Raw genomic sequence first — 23315 nt, 5'->3', positions numbered from 1 at the left:
CTAATTTTTGTAGTTTTAGTAGAGATGGGGTTTCACTGTGTTGACCAGGCTGGTCTCGAACGCCTGACCTTGGGTGATTTGCCCACCTCAGCCTCCCTAAGTGCTAGGATTACAGATGGGAGCCACTGCGCCTGGCCGAACTCCTGCTGTTCTGTTCTCAGGGCATCTAGCACTCTTTATGCCGTTCTGTGGATATGAAACGATAACCAGTGTGATGGATATACATGTTGTTTTTTCTAGACGTCCTATTATTGATAAAAAAGCGTGCTCCATCACCACTTCCCAAGATGGCTGAGGTCTCAGCAGAAGAAAAGGTAAATTTCAAAGTTTGCAATTGGGGACCTTGATTGGTAGAAGTTTACATTTAAGAATTATAGGCCAGGTGCGGTGGCTCACGCCTGTAATGCCAGCACTTTAGGGGGCCGAGGTGGGCAGATCACCAGGTCAGGAGATTGAGACCATCCTGGCTAACATGGTGAAACCCCGTCTCTACTAAAAAAGATACAAAAAAATGGCCAGGCGCTGTGGCTCACGCCTGTAATCCCAGCACTTTGGGAGGCCGAGGCGGGTGGATCACAAGGTCAGGAGATCGAGACCATCCTGGCTAACACCATGAAACCCTGTCTCTACTAAAAAAAAAAAAAATACAAAAAATTAGCTGGGCATGGTGGTGGGCGCTTGTAGTCCCAGCTACTTGGGAGACTGAGGCAGGAGAACCGTGTGAACCTGGGAGGTGGAGCTTGCTGTAAGCTGAGATCGTGCCACTGCTCTCCAGCCTGGGCAACAGAGCGAGACTCTGTCTCAAAAAAAAAGAAAAAAATAATAATTATAGGCCGGGTACGGTGGCTCGTGCCTGTAATCCCAGAGATTGAGACCATCCTGGCCAATATGGTGAAACCCCGTTTCTACTAAAAATACAAAAAAATTAGCTGGGCGTGGTGACGCGCACCTGTAGTCCCAGCTACTCGGGAGGTAGAGGTTGCAGTGAGCCGAGATCGTGCCACTGCACTCCAGCCTGGCAACAGAGTGAGACTCCATCTCAAAATTTAATAAATAAATAAATAATTTTTAAAAAGAATTATAAAGAAGTTCTCCATACTAGTTGTTCACCAACCCACATATTTGCCATTTACAGTAGATGTGGTTATAAGGGGTTCTCTCTCCTGGCAGAGCCTGTTTAATCCATGTCAGTCCTGGTCCCTGCTCACGGGACCAGCACAGAAAACCTGCCTCTGAGTTGTTTGAGACAGATAGGAGAGTAGGGGCACATCCTGCGTGACAGTTCACTCCCGTGCTGCTGTCCGCCTTCACCTGCGTGTGCTCCCGTTCCCTCCTCTTCTCAAGCAGCCAAGTCGGTCCTGACAGAAAAACGGAGGGAAGTTGGTAACCAACCTCCACACGGAATAAGGGCTGCGCGTACAGAGAGTGGCCGGCGAGGGGGCACTCGCGACAAGCTGCGCCTCACACCGCACAGGCTCGGCATCCCCATCCAAAAATCCACATGCACCGCAGTCCGAAACTTTTTGAGTGCCGAAATGACACTTAATGGAAGTGCTCGTTGGTGCTTTTCGAGTTTATTATTTGGAATGCAGATATTCCCAAATCTGAAAAAACCCGAAATCCGAACCAGTTCTGGTCCCAGGCATTTCAGATGGGGGACACTCAGCCTGTACTCTTCATACTAAGAGGGGTTCTGGCCCCAGGCGTTTCAGATGGGGGATCCTCAGCCTGCACTCTTCATACTAAGAGGGGTTCTGGCCCCAGGCATTTCAGATGGGGGACACTCAGCCTGCACTCTTCATACTAAGAGGGGTTCTGGCCCCAGGCATTTCAGATGGGGGACACTCAGCCTGCACTCTTCATACTAAGAGGGGTTCTGGCCCCAGGCATTTCAGATGGGGGACACTCAGCCTGCACTCTTCATACTAAGAGGGGTTCTGGTCCCAGGCATTTCAGATGGGGGACACTCAGCCTGCACTCTTCATACTAAGAGGGGTTCTGGCCCCAGGCATTTCAGATGGGGGACACTCAGCCTGCACTCTTCATACTAAGAGGGGTTCTGGTCCCAGGCATTTCAGATGGGGGACACTCAGCCTGCACTCTTCATACTAAGAGGGGTTCTGGCCCCAGGCATTTCAGATGGGGGACACTCAGCCTGCACTCTTCATACTAAGAGGGGTTCTGGTCCCAGGCGTTTCGGATGGGGGATCCTCAGCCTGCACTCTTCATACTAAGAGGGGTTCTGGCCCCAGGCATTTCAAATGGGGGACGCTCAGCCTGCACTCTTCATACTAAGAGGGGTTCTGGCCCCAGGCATTTCAGATGGGGGACACTCAGCCTGTACTCTTCATACTAAGAGGGGTTCTGGTCCCAGGCATTTCAGATGGGGGATCCTCAGCCTGCACTCTTCATACTAAGAGGGGTTCTGGCCCCAGGCATTTCAGATGGGGGACACTCAGCCTGCACTCTTCATACTAAGAGGGGCTGAGTTCTGCCTGTCTTGTCTGTTTCTTGCAAAACAGAACTGGATGGCCTTGGTGTGTACATTCACACACACGTTACCGACTCGTGGTCTGCACCGTCCACTCACGCGTGTCCCTTAGGAGAACCGTGCAGCGTGGTGTTTGCTGGCTGCCCCAGAAGCTCACACTTTGGAAAGCTCACTGAGCAGAGGAAGATGCGTTCTGCAAGTGGCACGTCCTACCCCACAGCAGGGCCCGAGCCCGGGCCGAGCGTGGAGCCTGCTGGCGAGAAGGGCAGCCACTTTCCCCTGCTGTCTTTGCATTACTTATCTCGAGGGTAGAGTTTCTTACTCGTGCTTTGAGAGGCTAAGGAGAGTGTTCACCGCAGAGAAGCAGCGGGCCCAACTCTTTTGGGCCAGGCCCATGCCTGGGAGTGCATAAGCTATTTTTGGGTTTCTCTGGGACCACGGGTCCCCAGGAAGAGCGCCCTGGGCTTGGGTCCCCTCCTTATCTTCAGCCACACCTAGCCACGCATGAGTAACACACAGGCTGCCGCCCCACCCATCTGCAGTGGACAGATCTGGGCCTGCCTCCGCCTGTCCCTGAGTCAGGCCTGTTTCTGGGAACTGCTGCAGGCAGCATTCACAGTTCTCAGATTACAGTTTGACCGTTGGTGTTCAGACTTACAGGCCCGTAACTAATATAAACAGTGGTGTCTGACCGGATAGCCACTGCCCCACAGACCCTTGGATGGGTAGCTTGGAGCTAACTTGAGGAGCTTACCTTTTCTCTTCAAATATTTGCAAACTGAAACATTATAAGATATCAATTCATATTTTTATGAATTAATTATTATTATTGTTATTTTTGAGACAGTTTCGCTCTTGTTACCTAAGCTAGAGTGCAGTGGCGCAATCTTGGCTCACTGCAACCTCTGTCCCCCAGGTTCAAATGATTCTCCTGCCTCAGCCTCCCGAGTAGCTGGAATTACAGGTGCGTGCCACCGCGCCCGGCTAATTTTTTGTATTTTTACAAGAGACGGGGTTTCACCATGTTGGCCAGGCTGGTCTCGAACTCCTGACCTCAGGTAATCCACCTGCCTCAGCCTCCCAAAGTGCTAGGATTACAGGCATGAGTCATCGCGCTTGGCCTAAATTAATTTTTAGTTTAGTTTTTGGTTTTGTTTCAGAGACAGGATCTCACTCTGTTGCCCAGGCCACAGTGCAGTGGTACAATCATAACTCATTGCAACCTTGACCTCCTGGGCTTAAGGAGTCCTCCTGCCTCAGCCTCCCGAGTAGCTGGGACCACAGGTGTGTGCCACCATACCCAGCTAATTTTTGTATTTATGAATTAATTTGTAAGTCAAAGTGACGTATGTTTTTAAAAGGTCAAATAATACTACACATCTTTTAATAAGAATTAGTGGTCTTGGCTGGGTGCAGTGGCCCACGCCTGTAGTCGCAGCACTTTGGGAGGCTGAGGTGGGAGGATCACTTGAGCCCAGGAATTTGAGACCAGCCTGGGCAGCATGATGACACCCTGTCTCTACAAAAAACATAAAAAATTAGCTGGGCGTGTTGGCACAAGCCAGGCAGTGCACATCAGGCTGGAGTGTGTGGTATGATCTCACCTGACTGCAACCTCTGCCTCCTGGGCTTAAGTGATCCTTCTCCCTCAGCCCCAGGAGTAAAGCAACTAGGACTATAGGTGTGTGCCACCACACTTTACTAATTTTTATATCTTTTTTTAGACATGGGGCCTCGCCGTGTTGCCCAGGCTGGTCTTGAACTCCTGGGCTCAGGTGGTCTCTTCCACCTTGGCCTCCCAAAGTGTTGGGATTACAGGCGTAAGCCACCGCGCCTGGCCCAACCACTCGTAACTCTTTTTATCTTTAGCAATTCTCTTCCTGATTTCTAAATAATAAGTGTATATTACTATTCCTTGAATGACCAACTTTAGTCTCTATTGACTTCTTGATGAAGAAACTGTAGTACCTCCCTCTCTCCTCCCTTGAGGGTTAGATTATAATGCTGGTTGAAGATCTCAGGGCTTTCATTACTATTATAATTGAAGTGTAGTTTTCAGCCGTGAGCAAAATAGATTAAGATTATCCATCCTTCTCACACAACTTTGTTTTTCCTGGAATTAATACTTGCCTCTTCCTTTCGTTTGCTTGTTGAGTTTCTTGTAGGCTTATCGCTCATTTTTTCACGCTCTTCCACAGAGCTGATAAAGCTTCTGGAAACATGGGCACAGATGTCAGGTCGCCGGGGCCTTCCCTTTCTCCTGGGGCTGTCCCTCCACATCCCTCTGGCCTGCGCATCTGTCTGAGTCGCTGCCTTCCAGGCCTGCTGCACGGCCTCTCTCCTGTGGTAGAGTTTGCTAAGTCTGTGCAAGTTTTCCGTTGCCACGCAACAAATCGCCACGCACGTAGGCGCTTAAAACAGCACTCGGCTTGTAGCTTGCAGTTCTGTAGGGCAGAAGTCTGGCTGGGTGAGTTCAGCTGGTTTCTGTGCTCAGGGTCTCGAGCTGAAATCAGAGTGCCGAAGGGCTGTGTTCAGGGTGCTGAAGGGCTGCCTTCCTTTCCGAGGCTGGGAAAGATTCTGCTTCTGAGGTCTTCCGGCGGTTGGCAGAGTCCAGTTCCGACCCATTTTCTTGCTGGTTGCCGGCTGGGGGCTGCTCTCAGGGCCTGGGCGTGGCCCGCATTCCTACCCACACAGCCTCCTCCTCCTTCAGAGCCAGGAGCGGGATTTCTGAAGTGTTGAATCTCTCTTTCCAGAAAGAGACCCATCCCTTTTAAGGACCTGTCTGATTAGGTGAGGCCCACCAAGGATCATGCTCTTTCTCCAGAGTCGGCTGTGCCGCGTGATGTAACCTGACCCAGAGTGGACTGTGTCCTCCTGCTCATGCTCTGCAGCCACGCACGGGCAACTGCCAGGCACGGGGAGCGTGCCGCCGTCCTCGAGTTCTGCCCGCCGCAGGACCAGGTGTCTTGTTCTTCTCGACCTGTCCCTTGGTCTGGTGGAGCCTGACTTCCTCTAGTGCCCGGGAGGAGAAACCATCTTGAGGCCTTGCATTCCAGCACAGGAGCTGTGGAGGGGGCACCGCCGTGTGCAGCACACGAGGCAGCTCTGAGCCGCTCCTCCCAGCACCAGCCGAGGCCTCCCCTTCCTCTGCTCCTTCTAGAACCTTCTGCCATCTGGTGTGCTGTAGCGTTCTGGGATGTTCCACGGTGTCTCTGCTGCGGGTCTTTCTCTCTTCGCTCTTCCTGGCGCATTGACTCTGGAAATTCAGATGTTTGAGTTCTGGGAGATTTAGTCCTGGAAAATGTCCTGAATTGGTTTTTTGATCTCCTTGTTTTCTTTTCTCTTTCTGTAACACTTATGAGTTGGCCGGCAGGCCTGTTTTCTGAGGGGTTCCTTGCTTTATCTTCTAAGCATTCTGTAGCGTTTTTGATCTGGCTGTAACGTATTTAAATTCCTAAGCCGGTTCTCCTCCTCGGATGTCTTCTAGTGTTCTCGTGTGTTCCTCTGCGGGCCGTGTGTCCTGGCTCATAACCACTGTCGTCTTCCCTGCTGGCTCCTCACTTTGTGCTGTTTTCTGTTGTTCCTTTTCTTTTATTTTTCAGTCGGAGTCTCACTGTCACTCACCCAGGCTTGAGTGCAGTGGTGTGATCTCAGCTCACCTCCCAGGTTCAAGCGATTCTCCTGCCTCAGCCTCTCGGGTAGCTGGGATTACAGGCGTGCACCAGCACACCCGGCTTATTTTTGTATTTTTATTAGACATGGGGTTTCACCATGTTGGCCATGCTGGTCTCGAACTCCTGACCTCAAGTAATCTACCCACCTCGGCCTCCCAAAGGGCTGGGATTATAGGCATGCACCGCTGCGCCCAGCCTGTTCCTGTTTTTATTTGGGTTTTTGTCTTTTGTTCTGGAAGCTTTCCTCAAACGTCTGGCCGGCTGTCTGTGGCTGAATGCCACCTTCCAGAGGCTCTGGATCTTGTTAGCAGTGCTTTGGGACTGGGTGGCTGGCTGGGGCACTGCCCTTTGGGTGCAGACCCTGCCATTTTGCCCCCTCCCACCTCATGGCTGTGTCTGCCCCACTCCCCTGCTGCTGGGTCTCCCTGTCGAGGGTGCTGGGGGTGCCGCTTTCCCTCTCATGAGCCGAGGGCTTCTGGCCCGGGGTCTCAAGCCCAGCTCTCTGGGAGTTGCCGGCAGGACTGGATGGCAGGGGAGCGCAGGGCAGGGTGGGGGAGGATGGAGTCCTAGCTCCTGAGGCTCGCTCCCCGTCCCCTGCCACCGATGCAGTTCTCGGAGGCTGGAATGGTCTTGCTCCCCGTCCCTGCCACCGATGCAGTTCTCGGAGGCTGGAATGGTCTTGCTCCCCGTCCCCTGCCACCGATGCAGTTCTCGGAGGCTGGAATGGTCTTGCTCCCCGTCCCTGCCACCGATGCAGTTCTCGGAGGCTGGAATGGTCTTGCTCCCCGTCCCTGCCACCGATGCAGTTCTCGGAGGCTGGAATGGTCTTGCTCCCCGTCCCCTGCCACCGATGCAGTTCTCGGAGGCTGGAATGGTCTTGCTCCCCGTCCCTGCCACCGATGCAGTTCTCGGAGGCTGGAATGGTCTTGCTCCCCGTCCCCTGCCACCGATGCAGTTCTCGGAGGCTGGAATGGTCTTGCTCCCCGTCCCCTGCCACCGATGCAGTTCTCGGAGGCTGGAATGGTCTTGCTCCCCGTCCCTGCCACCGATGCAGTTCTCGGAGGCTGGAATGGTCTTGCTCCCCGTCCCCTGCCACCGATGCAGTTCTCGGAGGCTGGAATGGTCTTGCTCCCCGTCCCTGCCACCGATGCAGTTCTCGGAGGCTGGAATGGTCTTGCGTCCATGCTCTGCTCTTGGCCTGAGCCTTCGTAGCTCCGCTGATCCCTCCATCCTCATCCTCTGCCGTCTTCTGAGAATGTGCTGTCACTCTTCCGGTTCTGTTCCTCTCCCATCACTTTTGTTCTCGTGAGTTTCTGCTGCCGTAACTGCCCGTCAGGAGCTTCCAGAAGGAGCAGAGATGAGTTGGTGATTTTGGCCTCAGGGCTCAGCTGCAGCCTGGGTGGTTCTTCTGGAGTCGCCTCCCTTGCCCCAGCCCTGCCACAGCCCCCGTGTGGTTGTCGTTCTGTGACCCTTGCCCCTGCTCTGCCCCTCACCTACCGCTTCACTCTCATTTACGGCAGAGCAGGCGCTGAGGACGCGTCTGCTGTCCCTGGGCCTTGCCCAGAACTCTCCAGGCTCCCCCAGCTCATCAAGGAGTTTACACCTCTGGCTCCTAAAGGAGACGGAGTCTTTCCTGGGCAGAGCTCTGCTGGTTCAGTTTTCATCATCTTGCTTTTTGGTGCTGTTACGTTCATGTCTGACTTTCTGATTACTTTTCTGTGTAGAAAAAACAAGACCAGAAAGCTCCAGATAAAGAGGCCATACTCCGGGCCACCGCCAACCTGCCCTCCTACAACATGGACCGGGCCGCGGTCCAGACCAACATGAGAGATGTAAGTGTCCGCCCAGAGCGGCGGCGGGCGCGTGGGGTCCCCGTGTGGGGGATTGCCGTGGGGGGTTCCCGCAGGGCGGGGCAGCAAGAGGAGATTCTCTAGGAGTATTTGGGGAAGTCAATGAGGGGGTCTATAGGACTGCACTGTTTTGCATTTTTCTGTAAATCAAAAATTATTTCCAAGTAAGAGTTGGAAAGCCATCTGAAGGCAGGGCTGGAAAGATAGATACCCCTGGGAAAACGTCAGTCCGGCCCTGAGTTTGGCAGAAATGTTTAGATAGAATTCTGCACCCAAAGCGGGCGGATCACCTGAGGTCAGAAGTTCGAGACCAGCCTGGCCAACATGGTGAAACCCCGTCTCTGCTAAAAATACCAAAAATTAGCCGGGCGTGGTGGTGGGCACCTGTAATCCCAGCTATTCAGGAGGCTGAGACAGGAGAATCGCTTGAACCCGGGAGGCAGAGGTTGCAGTGAGCTGAGATCGCATCACTGTACTCCAACCTGGGTAGCAAGAGCGAAACTCTGTCTCAAGAAAAAAAAAAAAAAAATCTGAACCCGTGAGTTATTTTGGATCAGAACGTTGTCAGTTAAAAAAGAAAAGTGTTTGCAGTGCTCACGTGGACGCCCCAGCAGTGGGGCACGTGCTGTGCTGGGGTGGGAGGACGGCTGGCTTCCATCGTCATCCGATGCCAGTCCGACCTGAGGGCACTGCTGCCATAACCCCTGTTTCATTTTAGGAATGAACCTCTTGTGGTCTCTTCCAGAGAGTTCTGTGCCAACCAGGGCGTGGTGACTTTTCCCCAGCAGCCAGCCTGTGTGTCTCCCATCCTGTGTGTGTCCAGCTCAGAGGTGTTTCTCTAGTGTGGGATCCACACCAGGGCTCACACTTGTGTGAGAGAAGGGACAGCTGACACCTGACCTCTAGCTGTTCTGGAGGGCGTCTCTGTTCCGTCCCACCGCTTGTCCTGCCTGGGGAGGACAGTGATGGCCACCGCTGTGTGGCAGGCATGCCTCCACCGGGGGCCGGCAGACTCAGGGGCGTGGAGCCTCAGATGATTCTGTTTTCTTCAGTGAAGCCAGAGAGGGTCTTCAGTTGGCTGGACCTACGGTTTCCTCACTGGGCACGGGCTGAGTATCAGGCCAGCACTGAGTGACTGTCACCGGGCGTTCCTGTCCCTTTCCACTGGCTTCAGTCCCACCTTCAGGGAGGCCCCTGGCCCTGCCGATCCCCTGCCTTGCCCTCAGTTGATCCTGCTGTCTTGCAGGAAAGCAGTGTCATCTCGACTCTGAGGATCGGAGTTCCAGGATGGGAGCAAGCCATAGGTCCAAGTAGGTTTGCGGGACATTTAGAGAACTGATCTCCTTTTTTTTCACTGCAGTTCCAGACAGAACTCCGGAAGATCTTGGTGTCTCTCATCGAGGTGGCGCAGAAGCTGTTAGCACTGAACCCAGATGCGGTGGAACTGTTTAAGAAGGCGAATGGTATGAGTCAGCCCTGATGCTGCATTCCAGGCGTGGTTCGCTGCCTGCCTGGGGGAGCGTCTGCAGCTCACGCACCACCAGAACCTCTGTGCTGAGGGCCTGGGGCCTGCCTCACCGGCAGCTCCTGTTGATACGCCTGAGGGCGGGCAGGCAGAGCTCAGACAGATCATTCCTGAAAATGTTTGTGCTCAGATAAGGCCCCTGGGCCTGAGGCTGGAGCCTTCATGGCCCTGTCGTCTCCCCCCGCAGCGATGCTGGACGAGGACGAGGATGAGCGCGTGGACGAGGCCGCCCTGCGGCAGCTCACGGAGATGGGCTTTCCGGAGAACAGAGCCACCAAGGCCCTTCAGCTGAACCAGTGCGTGGGGGCCACCTCCTTCCCTTGCCGGAGACACGTGGGGCCTGGTCTTGTGGGGCTCCCACCGTGGGTGACGTCCTCCTACCCTAAACTCTTTGTTTGACTGAATCTTTTCTAACGTGTGGGGTTTTCAAGAGGTACCTTAAATATGGGCCTGCAAAGCGTTTTGGGGGTGAATGTGGCAGAGCAGTCGTTGTATAAATTCTCTTTGGGCCGTTGTATGAGAACTCAAGGTGAAGCCCGTTCGTAGCAGGAACACGGCCTCTAACATCTTCTCAGGATTTCCGTGTGAGCTACTGGTCCTGCTTCTGTGTTCAGATCTAAAACGAATAATCCGAGATCCAGGGGCAGCCGGGGGCGCTCCATCCCTAAGCTCCCAGCAGAGACCTCCTGGTCCACTCGCGTCTCCTTAGACGGGCTTCTGTTTCTGCCCAGGGTCTCAAGGTAGTCTGAGGCAAGGACCAGAGCTTCCGTTGCACCTGTGTTCATTCAGGTTCTCATTATAAGGGCCACCAGCTGATGCTGGAGAAGTCACTACCATAGCAGAGGCTCTTGGGAATGGACAGGAGGCGAAGGCCCCGGTCCGTTAGCCTGGGGGTGTTGGAAAGAGTCTCTTGCCTTGCAGCATGTCGGTGCCTCAGGCCATGGAGTGGCTAATTGAACACGCAGAAGATCCGACCATAGACACGCCTCTTCCGGGCCAGGCTCCCTCAGGGGCTGAGGGGGCCACCGCAGCCGCCCCAGAGGCTGCCGCAGGAGCCGGCACCGCCGACGAGGAGGCCAGAGATGAGCTCACGGAAATCTTCAAGAAGATCCGGAGGAAAAGGGAGTTTCGGGCTGATGCTCGGGTATGTGTTACTAGACCTGTCGCCAGGCAGAGTCGCCATGTCTTCCCTTGAGGTGGCGCCACGGAAAGGAGGCTGGGGCTGTATGGCTGACCTTGGGCTGAGCCGGCTCATGTCCCAGGAGAGAGAGAAGCTGGGGAAGGGGGTTTATAGGCGGGCCTGGGAAGTGGCGAGCCTGGACCGCGGCCCGAGTTTCTGAGCACCCCTGTAAGTTATCCTGGCTTGAATCCAGGCACCCCAGTTTCCTCTCTGTTGCCACATTCGTCACCTTTTGAAAAACGACATTTTACAGTTCCTGCTGACCACTCATGTCCACAAGCCGCCCCTATTTAGCCGCGTGTCTGCGGGGTGGGGGTCCTGCTCAGAGACCGGGAGGGTCATCTGCCGTGGTGGGTGTCTGTGAACGAGGGGCCGCTCAGGCTGGCCACCCGCCTCCATGGCGCGGTCTGCAGGGCTGCAGGGTCCCTGCGCCTGTGTGTGTGGACCTTCCTCGCCCGCACCTCATGTCCCCGTTCTTCCCTCTCTCTCCTGTTCTTTGATTCGGGTCTTACTTCCTCCTCAGAGGTCTCTGTCTTCTCCGACATGCTCAGACGGCAGATCCGCTCCGTCGGGGCTTCCATCCGCATGCTCTCGTCTCACATGTGGCGTTGATGGTTTCCCTGGGGTGCGTGACGTTGTGCTGTGGCCTCACCTGCGGGGCTCGTGTCTTCCGTGGAGTTCCCTGTGGCCAGGCTGTAGACATCCACCTGGGGTGATTCTGAGTTTGCTTCTGCCGGTGATGAGTGGGGCCCCTGCCCCTCATGTCCTGCAGTGTAACCCCCGGCTTCACAGCTCAGGTCTTCCCTGCACAGGGTCCCGTGGAGACAAACGCTTTTCTTTGTTTCTTTTAAAATTTAATTGAATTTTAAGTTCTGGGATACATATGCAGGATGTGCAGGTTTGTTCCAAAGGTAGACATGTGCCATGGTGGTTTGCTGCACATGTCAACCTATCACCTAGGTATTAAGCCCAGCATACATTAGCTGTTTATCCTGATGCCCTCCCTCCCCCGGGCCCCCAGCAGGCCCCGGTGTGTGGTGTTCCCCTCGCTGTGTCCATGTGTTCTCACTGTTCAGCCCCCACTCATGAGTGAGAACAGGAGGTGCTTGGTTTTCTGTTCCTGTGTTAGTTTGCTGAGAACAATGGCTTCCAGCTTCATCCATGACCCTGCAAAGGACGTGATCTCGTTCCTTTTTATGGCTGCCTAGTATTCCAGGGTGTGTATGTCCCGTATTTTCTTTATCCAGCCTACCCAGTTTCTTTTCTTATCCATGGGCATTTGGGTTGATTCTATATCTTTGCTGTTGTGAATAGTGCTGCAGTGAACATATGTGTGCACTTATCTTTATAATAGAATGATTTCTGTTATTCCTTTGGGTATATACCCAGTAATGGAATTGCAGGGTCAGATGGTATTTCTGTTCCTAGGTCTTTGAGGAATCACCACACGTCTTCCACGGTGGTTGAACTAATTTACGTTCCCACCAACAGTGTAAAAGCGTTCCTGTTTCTCCACAGCCTCACCAGCAGCTGTTGTTTCTTGACTTTTTTTTTTTTTTTTTGAGACGGAGTCTCCCTGTCGCCCAGGCTGGAGTGCAGTGGCCGGATCTCAGCTCACTGCAAGCTCCGCCTCCCAGGTTCACGCCATTCTCCTCCTGAGTAGCTGGGACTACAGGCGCCCGCCACGTCACCCGGATAGTTTTTTGTATTTTTTTAGTAGAGACGGGGTTTCACTGTGTTAGCCAGGATAGTCTCAATCTCCTGACCTCGTGATCCGCCCGTCTCGGCCTCCCAAAGTGCTGGGATTACAGGCTTGAGCCACCGTGCCCGGCCAATTTCATGACTTTTTAATAATCATCATTCTGATTGGCATGAGATGGTATCTCATTGCGGTTTTGATTTGCATTTCTCTAATGATCAGTAATGCTGAGCCTTGCTCTGTTGCCCAGGCTGAATTCTTCCTGCCTCAGCCTCCTGAGTAGCTGGGACTACAGGCACGCACCCACCACGCCCAGCTAATTTTTGTGTTTTTAGTGGAGACAGGGTTTCACCATGTTGGCCAGGCTGGTCTCAAACTCCTCACCTCAAGTGATCTGCCCGCCTCGGCCGCGCAAAGTGCTGGGATTACAGGAGTGAGCCACCGCGCCCGGCCAACTGTCTTCTTTTGAGAAGTATCTGATCATGTCCTTTGCCCAGGTTTTAATGAGGTTGTTTTTTTCTTGTAAATTTGTTTATTCCATGTGGATGATGGATATTAGACCTTTGTCAGGTGGATAGATTGTAAAAATGTTCCCTTCTGTAGGTTGTCTGTTCACTCTGATGGTAGTTTCTTTTGCTGTGCAGAAGCTTTTCAGTTTAGTTAGATCCCATTGAGACAAATGCTTTTCTAGTCCATCTTCTCATCTTTTCAGGGTCCTCGTTTTTCAGTAAGGGTCTCATTTCCCACTGTCTACCTCCCATGGGCCCAAGGCGCACGTTCTGTCTGTGTGTGGACGTTAGACCCTGTGCACACCCTTTCACAGAGCTAGTTTTCTGTCTCTTCCTTCTTGGTTTTTGTCACTTGTGGATATCCCTTTCTTGTGAGTTTAGCTATGCATTTAAAAGTTTCTCTTTTTTTTTTTTTTTTTGAGACAGTTTCACTCTGTCACCCAGGCTAGAGTGTGGTGGCACAATCATGGCTTACTGCAGCCTTGACCTCCTGGGCTCGAATGATGCTACTTCAGCCTCCTGAGTAGCTCTTACAGGCACGCACCACCAAACGGGGCTAATTTTTTAATTTCTAAAATTTTATACAGATAGGGATCTCCCTGTGTTGCCCAGGCTGGTCTTGAACTCCTGGCTTCAAGTGATCCTCTTGCCTTGGCCTCCCAAAGTGCTGGAATTACAGGCATGAGCCATTGTGCCCAGCCTAAAAGCATTTTTGTTTTATTTTTATCTAGCATTTCTAGGTTTAGCAGAAAGTGTGTCTCGTTGTGCTTGTCTCCTAGGGAGCCAAGTTCACATCTGATCCTGGAAGCCTGTCGGGCGGAGCGGCCACTCTCCAGCTGGGTCCCTTGTGCGCTGAGGCTGGACTTTGCACTCTCCCGTGTTGTGGTGCTACACGGTCTCTTGGAAGTTGTTAGTCATATTCTTTCTTGCCGTCTTAAGCCTTTTTGTTAAATAATATGCTCATTCTTAACAATCTTAACGTGCTCATTTTCCTAAGATCTTCCCCATTGTCATTCCCTCCTGTCATCTCTCTGTGTCAGAATATTCCGTAGAATGTCTTTGATGAAAATGGTTACAAGGTGGTCAAGGCTTGAGGGGCCAGCCTATCAGTCCTTCTACCCTTTGGTTTCTGTATGAGTCTTGAGATCAGGCAAGTATCCAGTAGAGATCGAGATATTAGCTTCGTTACCGAGAAAGGATTGGAGATCTCTGACTTGAGGCCAAAACAGATTTCCTGCTGCCCCTCCCTTTCCAGTGGTGGACAGGATACCTGCCGGCCGGGGGCAGAGCTGGCAGGGCCTGAGGTCCTGCAGCCCGTGAGTGCAAGGCCCCTCTCCCATTGCTGCCCACAAGCAAGTCTTTGCCCCCATGGGCTGGGAGGGAGGGCGGGGGCTGCCAGGTGTTGCCTCAGGAGTACTGGGGCATCATTTCCTGGGCTGAGGTAGAAATGAGGGAGAGTGCTTCCTATTGAAGCTAGTGAGAAGGGCATCCTGTCCTTGAATTCAATAGATTCCAGGCTATTCTATATGACTTTGATACCAAAATATTGTATGGTGAGTTCTTCCAAAGTTCATTGTTGGAGCTCCTGGAGTTAGGATGTGTCTCAGGAAGGACCATAAATAGAAGATACGGAGTTTTTTTCTTTTTTGAGATGGAGTATCACTGTGTTGCCCAGGCTGGAGTACAGTGGTACGATCTCGACCCACTGCAGCCTCCACTTCCCGGGCTCAAGCGATTCTCCTGCCTCAGCCTCCCGAGTAGCTGGGATTACAGGCGTGTGCCATCACGCCCAGCTAATTTTTGTATTTTTAGTAGAGATGGGGCTTCCCCATGTTGGTCAGGCTGGTCTCAAACTCCTGACCTCAGGTGATCCTCCCGCCCCGGCCTCCCAAAGTGCTGGGATTACAAGCGTGAGCCAGTGCGCCTGGCTGGGACTTTTGACCTGATCACGCACACAGTTTAGCTCCAGCCAGCATCCTTCCTGAGCTCCACCCCAGCTCAAGTCTTTTTCTGCCAGGTTCTCTTGAAAGCATCTGACAATGCAGTCCAGACTGGCTGCGGACGCGCACGGTCCGTGGGGCGCGGTGCTGCGTGAAGTCAGCCTGGGTGGTGCTGGGAGCTGTGTGGGGCCGGCACCCCTACACTTATGGCCTTATGGTGGCCGGAAAACTGACAAAGACGGAGAGGACTCTGGGGGCTTCAAGAGAGTGGGATCTGACCTTTCAGGGATTAGGAGAGGCCCTTGAAATTTTGATAAAGCCTTCTTTTTATTTATTTATATTTTTTCAAAACGGACCCCTTTAACATTGTGTTATAAATCTCCAGAGTAAAGGATGTATTATCTTGTTACATGAATTGTGTCCAGAAAAATGTACGCCCTTCCCCAAAAATGAATTAGTATATGTTTAGTTGTAGCTTAAGTTTTGTTCAATATTAAAATTAAAAAATTAGTTTTAGGACTTTTTTTCTAAGATAAAATCTGAATAAAACCTTTTTTCATGGATTACAATGACATTTTTGTTTCCATTGAGATTGCATTTACTGACGTGGCCTTTCTCTAATGCCACTTATTCTTGGATAACAAGCCCCTCTGGGGTAAACCTGCAGTGGCTGCTGAGACATCTTATCCACACAGTCATTGGGACAAACCTGAAAGGGTCTGAGGTTGGCCTGACTGCCTCATGTCCACATAAGCGATGCATTTCTACCTGTCATAACCTGTGGCTTCTCCCCACAACCTGTGGCTCCCTGAAGACAAGCCTGGGAGCTGCACTGACCCCCTGGCTCTGCTAACTACAGTCATACTCTTCACTTCTTCGGCTTTAGGATGCTGAAAACCAAGATCTGTTTCAGTAGAGCTGTGAGGAAAGAGAACGTGGACGGAGAACGTCCGCAGTGCTGTTGGGAGCACCCCCCGCTAGGGTGCCGGGGAGCAGGGCCCCCTCTCTGCACGCAGGGCACTGGTTCCTCGGCCTCCTGCTGCCCCCAGCGAGCTAACGGCTGTGCTGTCCTCTAGGCCGTCATTTCCCTGATGGAGATGGGATTCGATGAGAAGGAGGTGATAGATGCCCTCAGAGTGAACAACAACCAACAGAATGCCGCGGTGAGTGTCGGGCTGTGGTGAGTGAGTGTTGGGCTGTGGTGAGTGTCGGGCTGTGGTGAGTGAGTGTCGGGCTGTGGTGAGTGTTGGGCTGTAGTGAGTGAGTGTCGACTGTGATGAGTGAGTGTCGGGCTGTGGTGAGTGTTGGGCTGTAGTGAATGAGTGTCGGCTGTAGTGAGTGAGTGTCAGGCTGGGTGAGTGCTGGGAGCCTCACTCATGAGTGCCCCGGGCATGATAGAGGCCGTGTGTTTCCCTATTTTCACATGCAGTCGGCTGTGTGGCTCTTTAAGTGAGATAATAGGATAGATGGCACAAACAGTATAAAAATGTAAAAATACAGAATTCTAGGCTTTGTCTTTTTAAAAGGGTGCCTTATATGTACATATTTTATGGATGGGTAATTTGTTCATTTATCTTTTTTTTTTTTTTTTTAAATTTTTTTGGAGTCAGGGTCTCACTCTGTCCCCCAGGGTGGAATGCAGCAGTGTGATCACACTCACTGCAGCCTCGATCTCCTGGGCTCAAGCGATCCTCCCGCCTCAGCCTCCTGAATAGCTGGGACCACAGGCATGCACCACCACGCCCGGCTAATTGATTTTAGTTTTTTAGAGACGAGATCTCCCTTTGTTGCCCAGGCCGATCTTGAATTCCTGGCTTCGATCGATCCTCCTGCTTTGGCTTCTGAAGTGCTGGGATTACATGCATGAGCCACCACACCCAGCCCATTTATCTGATTAAACTGACTCTAAGAATGATTCCTGTCCTGTGCCCGTGTGCCAGCTGGGCTGATGGAGCTGTGCTGGGGGAGGGCCCTGTGGTGGCCGACACCCCCCCACCATCCCTCCTGCCAGTGGAGTTGGTGGCTCACACCTCCAAGACAGAGATGAGGAGCCTGTGTCCTCATGGCTCCAGCACTACTGACTGCCCATAACAGGACCACAGGCAAGCTGGGCAATGCCAGCGTCTGCAGAGAAAAGCAGACTAGCTCTTCCTTCTCAGTCCGGCCTGGTCTGACATGCACAGCAGTGAATCCAGACTGGGCTTGTCTTCATGGTAGGGTCCCTTCCAGTGAGATCAGCCTCGGGGGCTCAATAGAAAGGTGCAGGAGCCGTTGTGCCTGCTGCTGGTGGCGTCTTGCAGAGGCACTGAAGGCGCTAACAGTGACATTGGTGCTCTTGGCTTTGCAGTGCGAGTGGCTGCTGGGGGACCGGAAGCCCTCTCCGGAGGAGCTGGACAAGGGCATCGACCCCGACAGTCCTCTCTTTCAGGCCATCCTGGATAACCCGGTGGTGCAGCTGGGCCTGACCAACCCAAAAACATTGCTAGGTATGTGCGCCTTCTTTACGCTAAGTCACGGGTCGGGGAGGCTGGCTGGTTCCCTCGTAGGACGTGCGGGTGCTGTGGAGGCGACGCGGAGGATCCAGCGCTGAGGATCGCCGTGCGCTGGCAGCACGTCCTGCCATGCAGGTTGGCATCCTGCGGGTGTAGCTCTGCTACGTCACCACGGAGCCCACAGGTCAGGTTCTGATCGTGGTGTGACTGTCTCCTGCGCGACGACTCTGACACAGGCTTCAGAAAACCAGTGCCAGTGGCTTTCCGAGGGCCAGCGGGGTGGAGACCACACCAGCAGCTTAGGAACTCACATGAGAACAAGGCGTGGTGTGGGCTTTTGCTCTTACTGTTCCTCAGGGTCTTCGATGGCAATTGTTTATTTTTATTGTCAGATACCTACATGCAAAAGTATATATGATGTTGTAACTTTAAAGAAGGATAAAACTAATAGCCGTGTATCTGCCATTCAGCTCTGGGCCTGGGGTGCCCCTCCCCTACGTACCTCATCCCTCCCTCCAGCCTGGCTGTCGCCGTGGCCGTGGCTTACCTCTCTGCTTCCCTGTAGAGTTTTGCCATATTTGTGTCTCCTCAAACAATCTCTCATTTGTTACTGCTTTTGTGTAAGTAGAATCACGTTTTAAGCAGGCCTCTGTGACTGACTGACTGCGTTCTTTGTGGGGGTTGTGGAGTATTTTGTTGATGGAAGGCACCGGGAATCCAGGGGTCATTGGGTTGTCTGCATGTGGTGCCACTCCCGATGTTCCCCCCCCCTTTTTTTATTTTTTGAGACAGCGCCTCACTTTGTCACCCAGGCTGGAGTGCAGTGGCGTGATCTCGGCTCACTGCAACCTCTGCCTCCCAGGTTCAAGCAATTCTCCTGCCTCAGTCTCCTGAGAACCTGGAATTATAGGCGTGCATTACCATGCCTGGCTAATTTTTTGTATTTTAGTAGAGACGGGTTTCACCATGTTGGCCAGGCTGGTCTCAAACTCCTGACCTCATGAGCCACCCGCCTCGGCCTCCCAAAGTGCTGGGATTACAGACCTGTTGGTCCCTGGGAGCTGAGTTCCGGGATGTTGGGAGGGCCTTTGCCACCCAAGCAGGCTGGAAGTGTCTCTGGAAGCTGTGATGGCCATGCCCTGATCTTGAAGGCTGGCCTTCTTTCAAAAGTGTATTGGCCATCTGTAGAACCTCGGCTGTGAGAGACCGTCTGCTCAGTGTTTGGCCTTCTTTTCTCTTGGATTGTTTTCTTTTTTTTTTTTTTTGAGACGGAGTCTTGCTCTGTCGCCCAGACTGGAGTGCAGTGGCCGGATCTCAGCTCACTGCAAGCTCCGCCTCCCAGGTTTACGCCATTCTCCTGCCTCAGCCTCCTGAGTAGCTGGGACTACAGGCACCCGCCACCTCGCCCGGCTAGTTTTTTGTATTTTTTAGTAGAAACGGGGTTTCACCGTGTTCGCCAGGATGGTCTCGATCTCCTGACCTTGTGATCCGCCCGTCTCGGCCTCCCAAAGTGCTGGGATTACAGGCGTGAGTCACCACACCCGGCCCGGATTGTTTTCTTATTCATTCAGAAAGGTCCTCACCTCCTGGATGCTGACCCTTTTCCCATTTATTTGTGCTGCAGATGCCGTTGTTCAGTTTCTGGCTTATTTACTCATGCTGATGGGCAGAATCCCATGTTTTGATATCTTTCAGGGTGGTTTTTTTAAGGATGTGAAGCTTTAAAGAAAACCTTCCATGGCGGGGTGTGGTGGGTCACGCCTGTAATCCCAGCACTTTGGGAGACCGAGGCAGGTGACTCACGAGATCAGGAGTTCAAGACCAGCCTGGCCAAGATCGTGAAACCCTGTCTCTACTAAAAATACAAAAAATTAGCTGGGTGTGGTGGCATGCACCTGTAATCCCAGCTACTCCGGAGCTGAGGCACAGAATTGTTCAAACCTGGGGGTCAGAGGTTGCAGTGAGCCGAGATTGTGCCACTCCACTCCAGCCTGGGCGACAGAGCGAGACTCCAATCTCAAAAAAAAAAGGAAAAAGAAAAAAGAAAACCCTCCTATCCCAAAGTCAGAAATGTTTTCCTTTTTTAAATTTTTTTCCAAATATTTTAAAAGTTTCTCTTATTTAAGTCCATAATCTACCTAGAAGTATGTGTGTGGTGTGAGGTAGGGATCTTCTTTGTACCCAAATTCTAAAACTTGAGAATGGACTTTTGTGAGTTTGTTTTTATTCTTAGTGATTCCTTTCTCACTGAAAGCATATTCCTCCTAGCTCTCCAGCTGTTTGTATACCTTAGGATATTAGTGTGTGCTGCCTTGGGGTCTGTCCAAGAACTTTTTTTTTTTTTTCTAATAGATATAGACTCTTTCTCTGTCACCCAGGCTAGAGTGCAGTGATGGCGCCACTGTCCATGCAAGATCTGCCCTCAGCACACACACTTGCCCACCTCCATATCATAGACAAGACCTCCATTGTTTTAACTTGTATTCTTTTTGGTATTAGCAATGTTGACTACTTTTCTGTTGGTCATTGCATTTCTTCTTTTACATATTGTGTATGCATATCATCTATTTGTTTTCTTTCTTTTTTTGGAGACAGGGTCTTGCTTTGTCACCCAGGCTGGAGTGCAGTGGTGCAATCACAGCTCACTGCAGCCTTGACCTCCTGGGCTCAAGTCATCCTCCTGGGTAGTTATGACTACAGGCACACACGACCATACCCAGCTAATTTTTTTGTTGTTGTTGAGATGGGGTCTCTTTTTTTTTGCTCAGGCTAGTATTGAACTCCTGGCTTCAAGCAAGCCTCCCACCTCTGCCTTCTAGAGTGCTGGAATTACAGGCATGATTTATTGCACCCGGCACATCTGTTTTTCTATTGCAATATTAATCCTGGAGCTTCTTTAATAGCTTCTTGGATGTTAAGCACATCTGCCTTTGTTGCGTATTGTAAACGGTTTTTGCTCTCTAATTTTGTGTGGCATTTTCTGACATACAGAAGTTAGGATATAGAGAAGAAAGTCCTTCCTCAGGTTGGGCATGGTGGCTCATGCCTGTAGTCGTAGCACTTTGGGAGGCTGAGGCAAGAGGATCACTTGAGCTCAGGAGTTCAAGACCAGTCTGGGTAACATAGCAGGACCTCCTCTCTACTAAAAAAAGCAAACAAACAAAAAAGCAAAATCAGCCAGGAGTGGTGGCACATGTGCCTGTAGTCCCTGCTACTCAGGGGACTGAGGTGGGAGGATCATTGAGTCCAGGAGTTCAAGACTGCAGTGAGCTGTGATCACGCCACTGCACTCCGGCCTGGGCAACAAAGCAAGTCGTTGTCTCCAAAAAAATTAAATTCTCAGATAAATAATCATCTGTGTGGTTTTTAATATTTAACTCTTTATCTTTTTGTTCAACTCTTTCATCCTTCCAGAATTTATTTTGCTGTTTTTGAGAGGAAATGGGAAATTAAGTTCCCCGCCCTGCGTGTGGGAAACAGCTGTTTCGTACCTTATAGTTTGTTCTCGTAGACATCAGGTTGTCATTGTCTTTCTGGGACTTTTTGTGAGATTTTTTTTTTTTTTTTTTTTGAGATGGAGTCTCGCTCTGTCACCCAGGGTGGAGTGCAGTGGCACGATCTCGACTCACTGCAAGCTCCGCCTTCCAGGTTCATGCCATTCTCCTGCCTCAGCCTCCTGAGTAGCTTGGGACTATAGGCACCTGCCACCATGCCCGGCTAATTTTTTATATTTTTAGTAGAGACGGGGTTTCACTGTGTTAGCCAGGATGGTCTCGATCTCCTGACCTTGTGATCCACCTGCCTTGGCCTCCCAAAGTGCTGGGATTACAGGCGTGAGCCACCACACCTGGCTTTTTCAGAGATTTTAAGAGTGGTTTTTGGGGACTTTTTTCTTTTTTTTTTTTTGAGACAGAGTCTTGCTCTGTCGCCCAGGCTGGAGTGCAGTGGCCGGATCTCAGCTCACTGCAAGCTCCGCCTCCCGGGTTCACGCCATAATCCTGCCTCAGCCTCCCTAGTAGCTGGGACTACAGGCGCCCGCCACTGCGCCCGGCTAGTTTTTTGTATTTTTTTAGTAGAGACAGGGTTTCACCGTGTTAGCCAGGATGGTCTCGATCTCCTGACCTTGTGATCCGCCCGCCTTGGCCTCCCAAAATGCTGGGATTACAGGCATGAGCCACCACGCCTGGCTTTTTCAGAGATTTTAAAGTGGTTTTTGGGGACTTTTAATCAGAACACCAGAGATTGTTTCAGGGCCTGGGGGTTGTTTCCGATCACGAACAGAGCCAAGTCGGGTTCACTCTGAGCTCTGTGCTCAGCCACAGGCTACTGGGCCGTGAATGGCTGTGAAATCCTGTAGTGAGCACTGTCCCTGGAGCCTGTAGACCTGGGGCCACTTACGCTGAAGTGCATCCCTGTGTGTCAGGTCAGCATGGAGCCGTCGATCCTGCAGAGGGGCCGGCAGCCAGCAGAACGTGTGCTCCTTCACAGTGGGTGGAGTGGAGAGCTGTTCGCTAAAATCCACCTGTTGGGGGGAAACAGTTTTGTAAAGCTGTTAAAACCCAAGTTTTCATTTTGAAGAAGTGGTGTGTTGCATTTTAAACGCGCTGGTTTTTTAAAGAAGTAATTTTCTTAAGGCTGAGCATTACGTTTTTCCAGTTTGTTGTTAACTTTGCAACAGTGTCTTTGTGTGTCCTTTCTGCATCTGCTGACCTTCTCGGGGTGGGATTGGAAGTGGAGTTGTTGGGGGAGATGATTTTTGAGCCCTGGCGGCTGCCAGACAGCTGCCCAGAGTGTGGGTGCCATGAGCATGCACAGGCATGCTGCCCACCTGCCAGAATTGAGTGCATGATTGTTTGTGATCAGATCTGATTTGATGGGTGCATCTGACAGAGTTGGGTGGGTTTCAGCCTGAGAGTGCACACTTAGCAGTGAGCTCTGTGTGGCCTTTGTATTGGAGACACACCCTCTTCGTTAGGAAGCTGCCGAAGAGGAAAGTCACGCCTGTGCCTGTTGGCTGAGTGGGGGCATGGGCACTCAGGCTGGCTCTGTTTTCCCTGCAGCATTTGAAGACATGCTAGAGAACCCGCTGAACAGCACCCAGTGGATGAATGATCCAGAAACGGGTCCCGTCATGCTGCAGATCTCTAGAATCTTCCAGACGCTAAATCGCACGTAGGTGGCACCGTCCCACTTGGCTGTCCGGCCACAGCAGCCCCCTGGCGCGGCCGGAGACTGGGCAGAGCGGACCTAACCTGAAACTCACCTTCAGCACCTCGGCCCTGGACTGTTAGAGGCGCCGCGGCTGCTCCCGCTCTCTGATCTTATTGCTTATAAACTTCGGTGACGGTCGTGTGTAAAGCCGTATTTTTAGCATCTGCCAGGTGTTTACAAAAAAGTGGTTGTCGTGCTGGGAAGTGGAGTGATGGCCTCCTCTCCAGTGCTCCTCTGGGCTCTTGAGTCGCTGCTTGAATTGCCCCATAGACGTTTGCTTGGAGAGTCCACGTGTTATTTGACGGAGGTAGGTTTCAACCCAGAGTGTTAACGTCAAGCATGCTACTTTAGTCACTCACAGATGACTTTTCTTTAATAAAATCCCTTTTCCTATTTCCTATCTTGGTCTTTTCTTGGTGCCGCAGAAGCAGCCCATGCGTCCCTGGGAGGCTGCATCCCCACGGCTCCGTGCTCGCTGCTCCCACCCGGAGTGGGCGCCGGGGCCACCGCAGCATGTGGGCGGTCTTGTGGCGTCGTTTGGTGGGCAAAGCCTCGTGTTGTATTGGATTTAAGGGACTGGAGCTGAGCCCGTATTCCCGGGACACAGGTGCTGGGCCTGAGCACGGCAGCGCCTGCCTGCCTCTGGCCGCCTCCTTATTTTTCGTTTTAAAAAACATTACCATTACCTGTGTCTTAAAGTGAGAAAATGAGTTTTGTTTGTTGTGAAGCCTGCTCGTTGTTGTT

The 23315-nt window shown here is 52.1% G+C and overlaps 1 protein-coding gene across 1 annotated transcript in view; it reads left to right on the top strand.

The window, feature by feature from the left end:
• The window catches only part of UBAC1 (UBA domain containing 1), a 287889-nt gene extending 264925 nt beyond the window's left edge, over window positions 1–22964 (top strand). Inside the window, exons 4-11 of the mRNA XM_050760085.1 lie at window positions 241–314; window positions 7890–7997; window positions 9376–9478; window positions 9728–9836; window positions 10462–10684; window positions 15945–16031; window positions 17216–17354; window positions 22421–22964. Coding sequence (XP_050616042.1) covers window positions 241–314; window positions 7890–7997; window positions 9376–9478; window positions 9728–9836; window positions 10462–10684; window positions 15945–16031; window positions 17216–17354; window positions 22421–22536 — 959 coding nt within the window. The 3' untranslated portion in view covers window positions 22537–22964. The remainder of the gene's footprint in view (window positions 1–240; window positions 315–7889; window positions 7998–9375; window positions 9479–9727; window positions 9837–10461; window positions 10685–15944; window positions 16032–17215; window positions 17355–22420) is intronic.
• Window positions 22965–23315: the final 351 nt, after the last annotated feature.

The sequence above is a fragment of the Macaca thibetana genome, chromosome 15, assembly GCF_024542745.1.
Source record: "Macaca thibetana thibetana isolate TM-01 chromosome 15, ASM2454274v1, whole genome shotgun sequence".
NCBI lineage: Eukaryota > Metazoa > Chordata > Mammalia > Primates > Cercopithecidae > Macaca > Macaca thibetana.
Note: the sequence above shows the minus strand (reverse complement) of the source record. Positions and strands in the feature narration are given on the sequence as shown.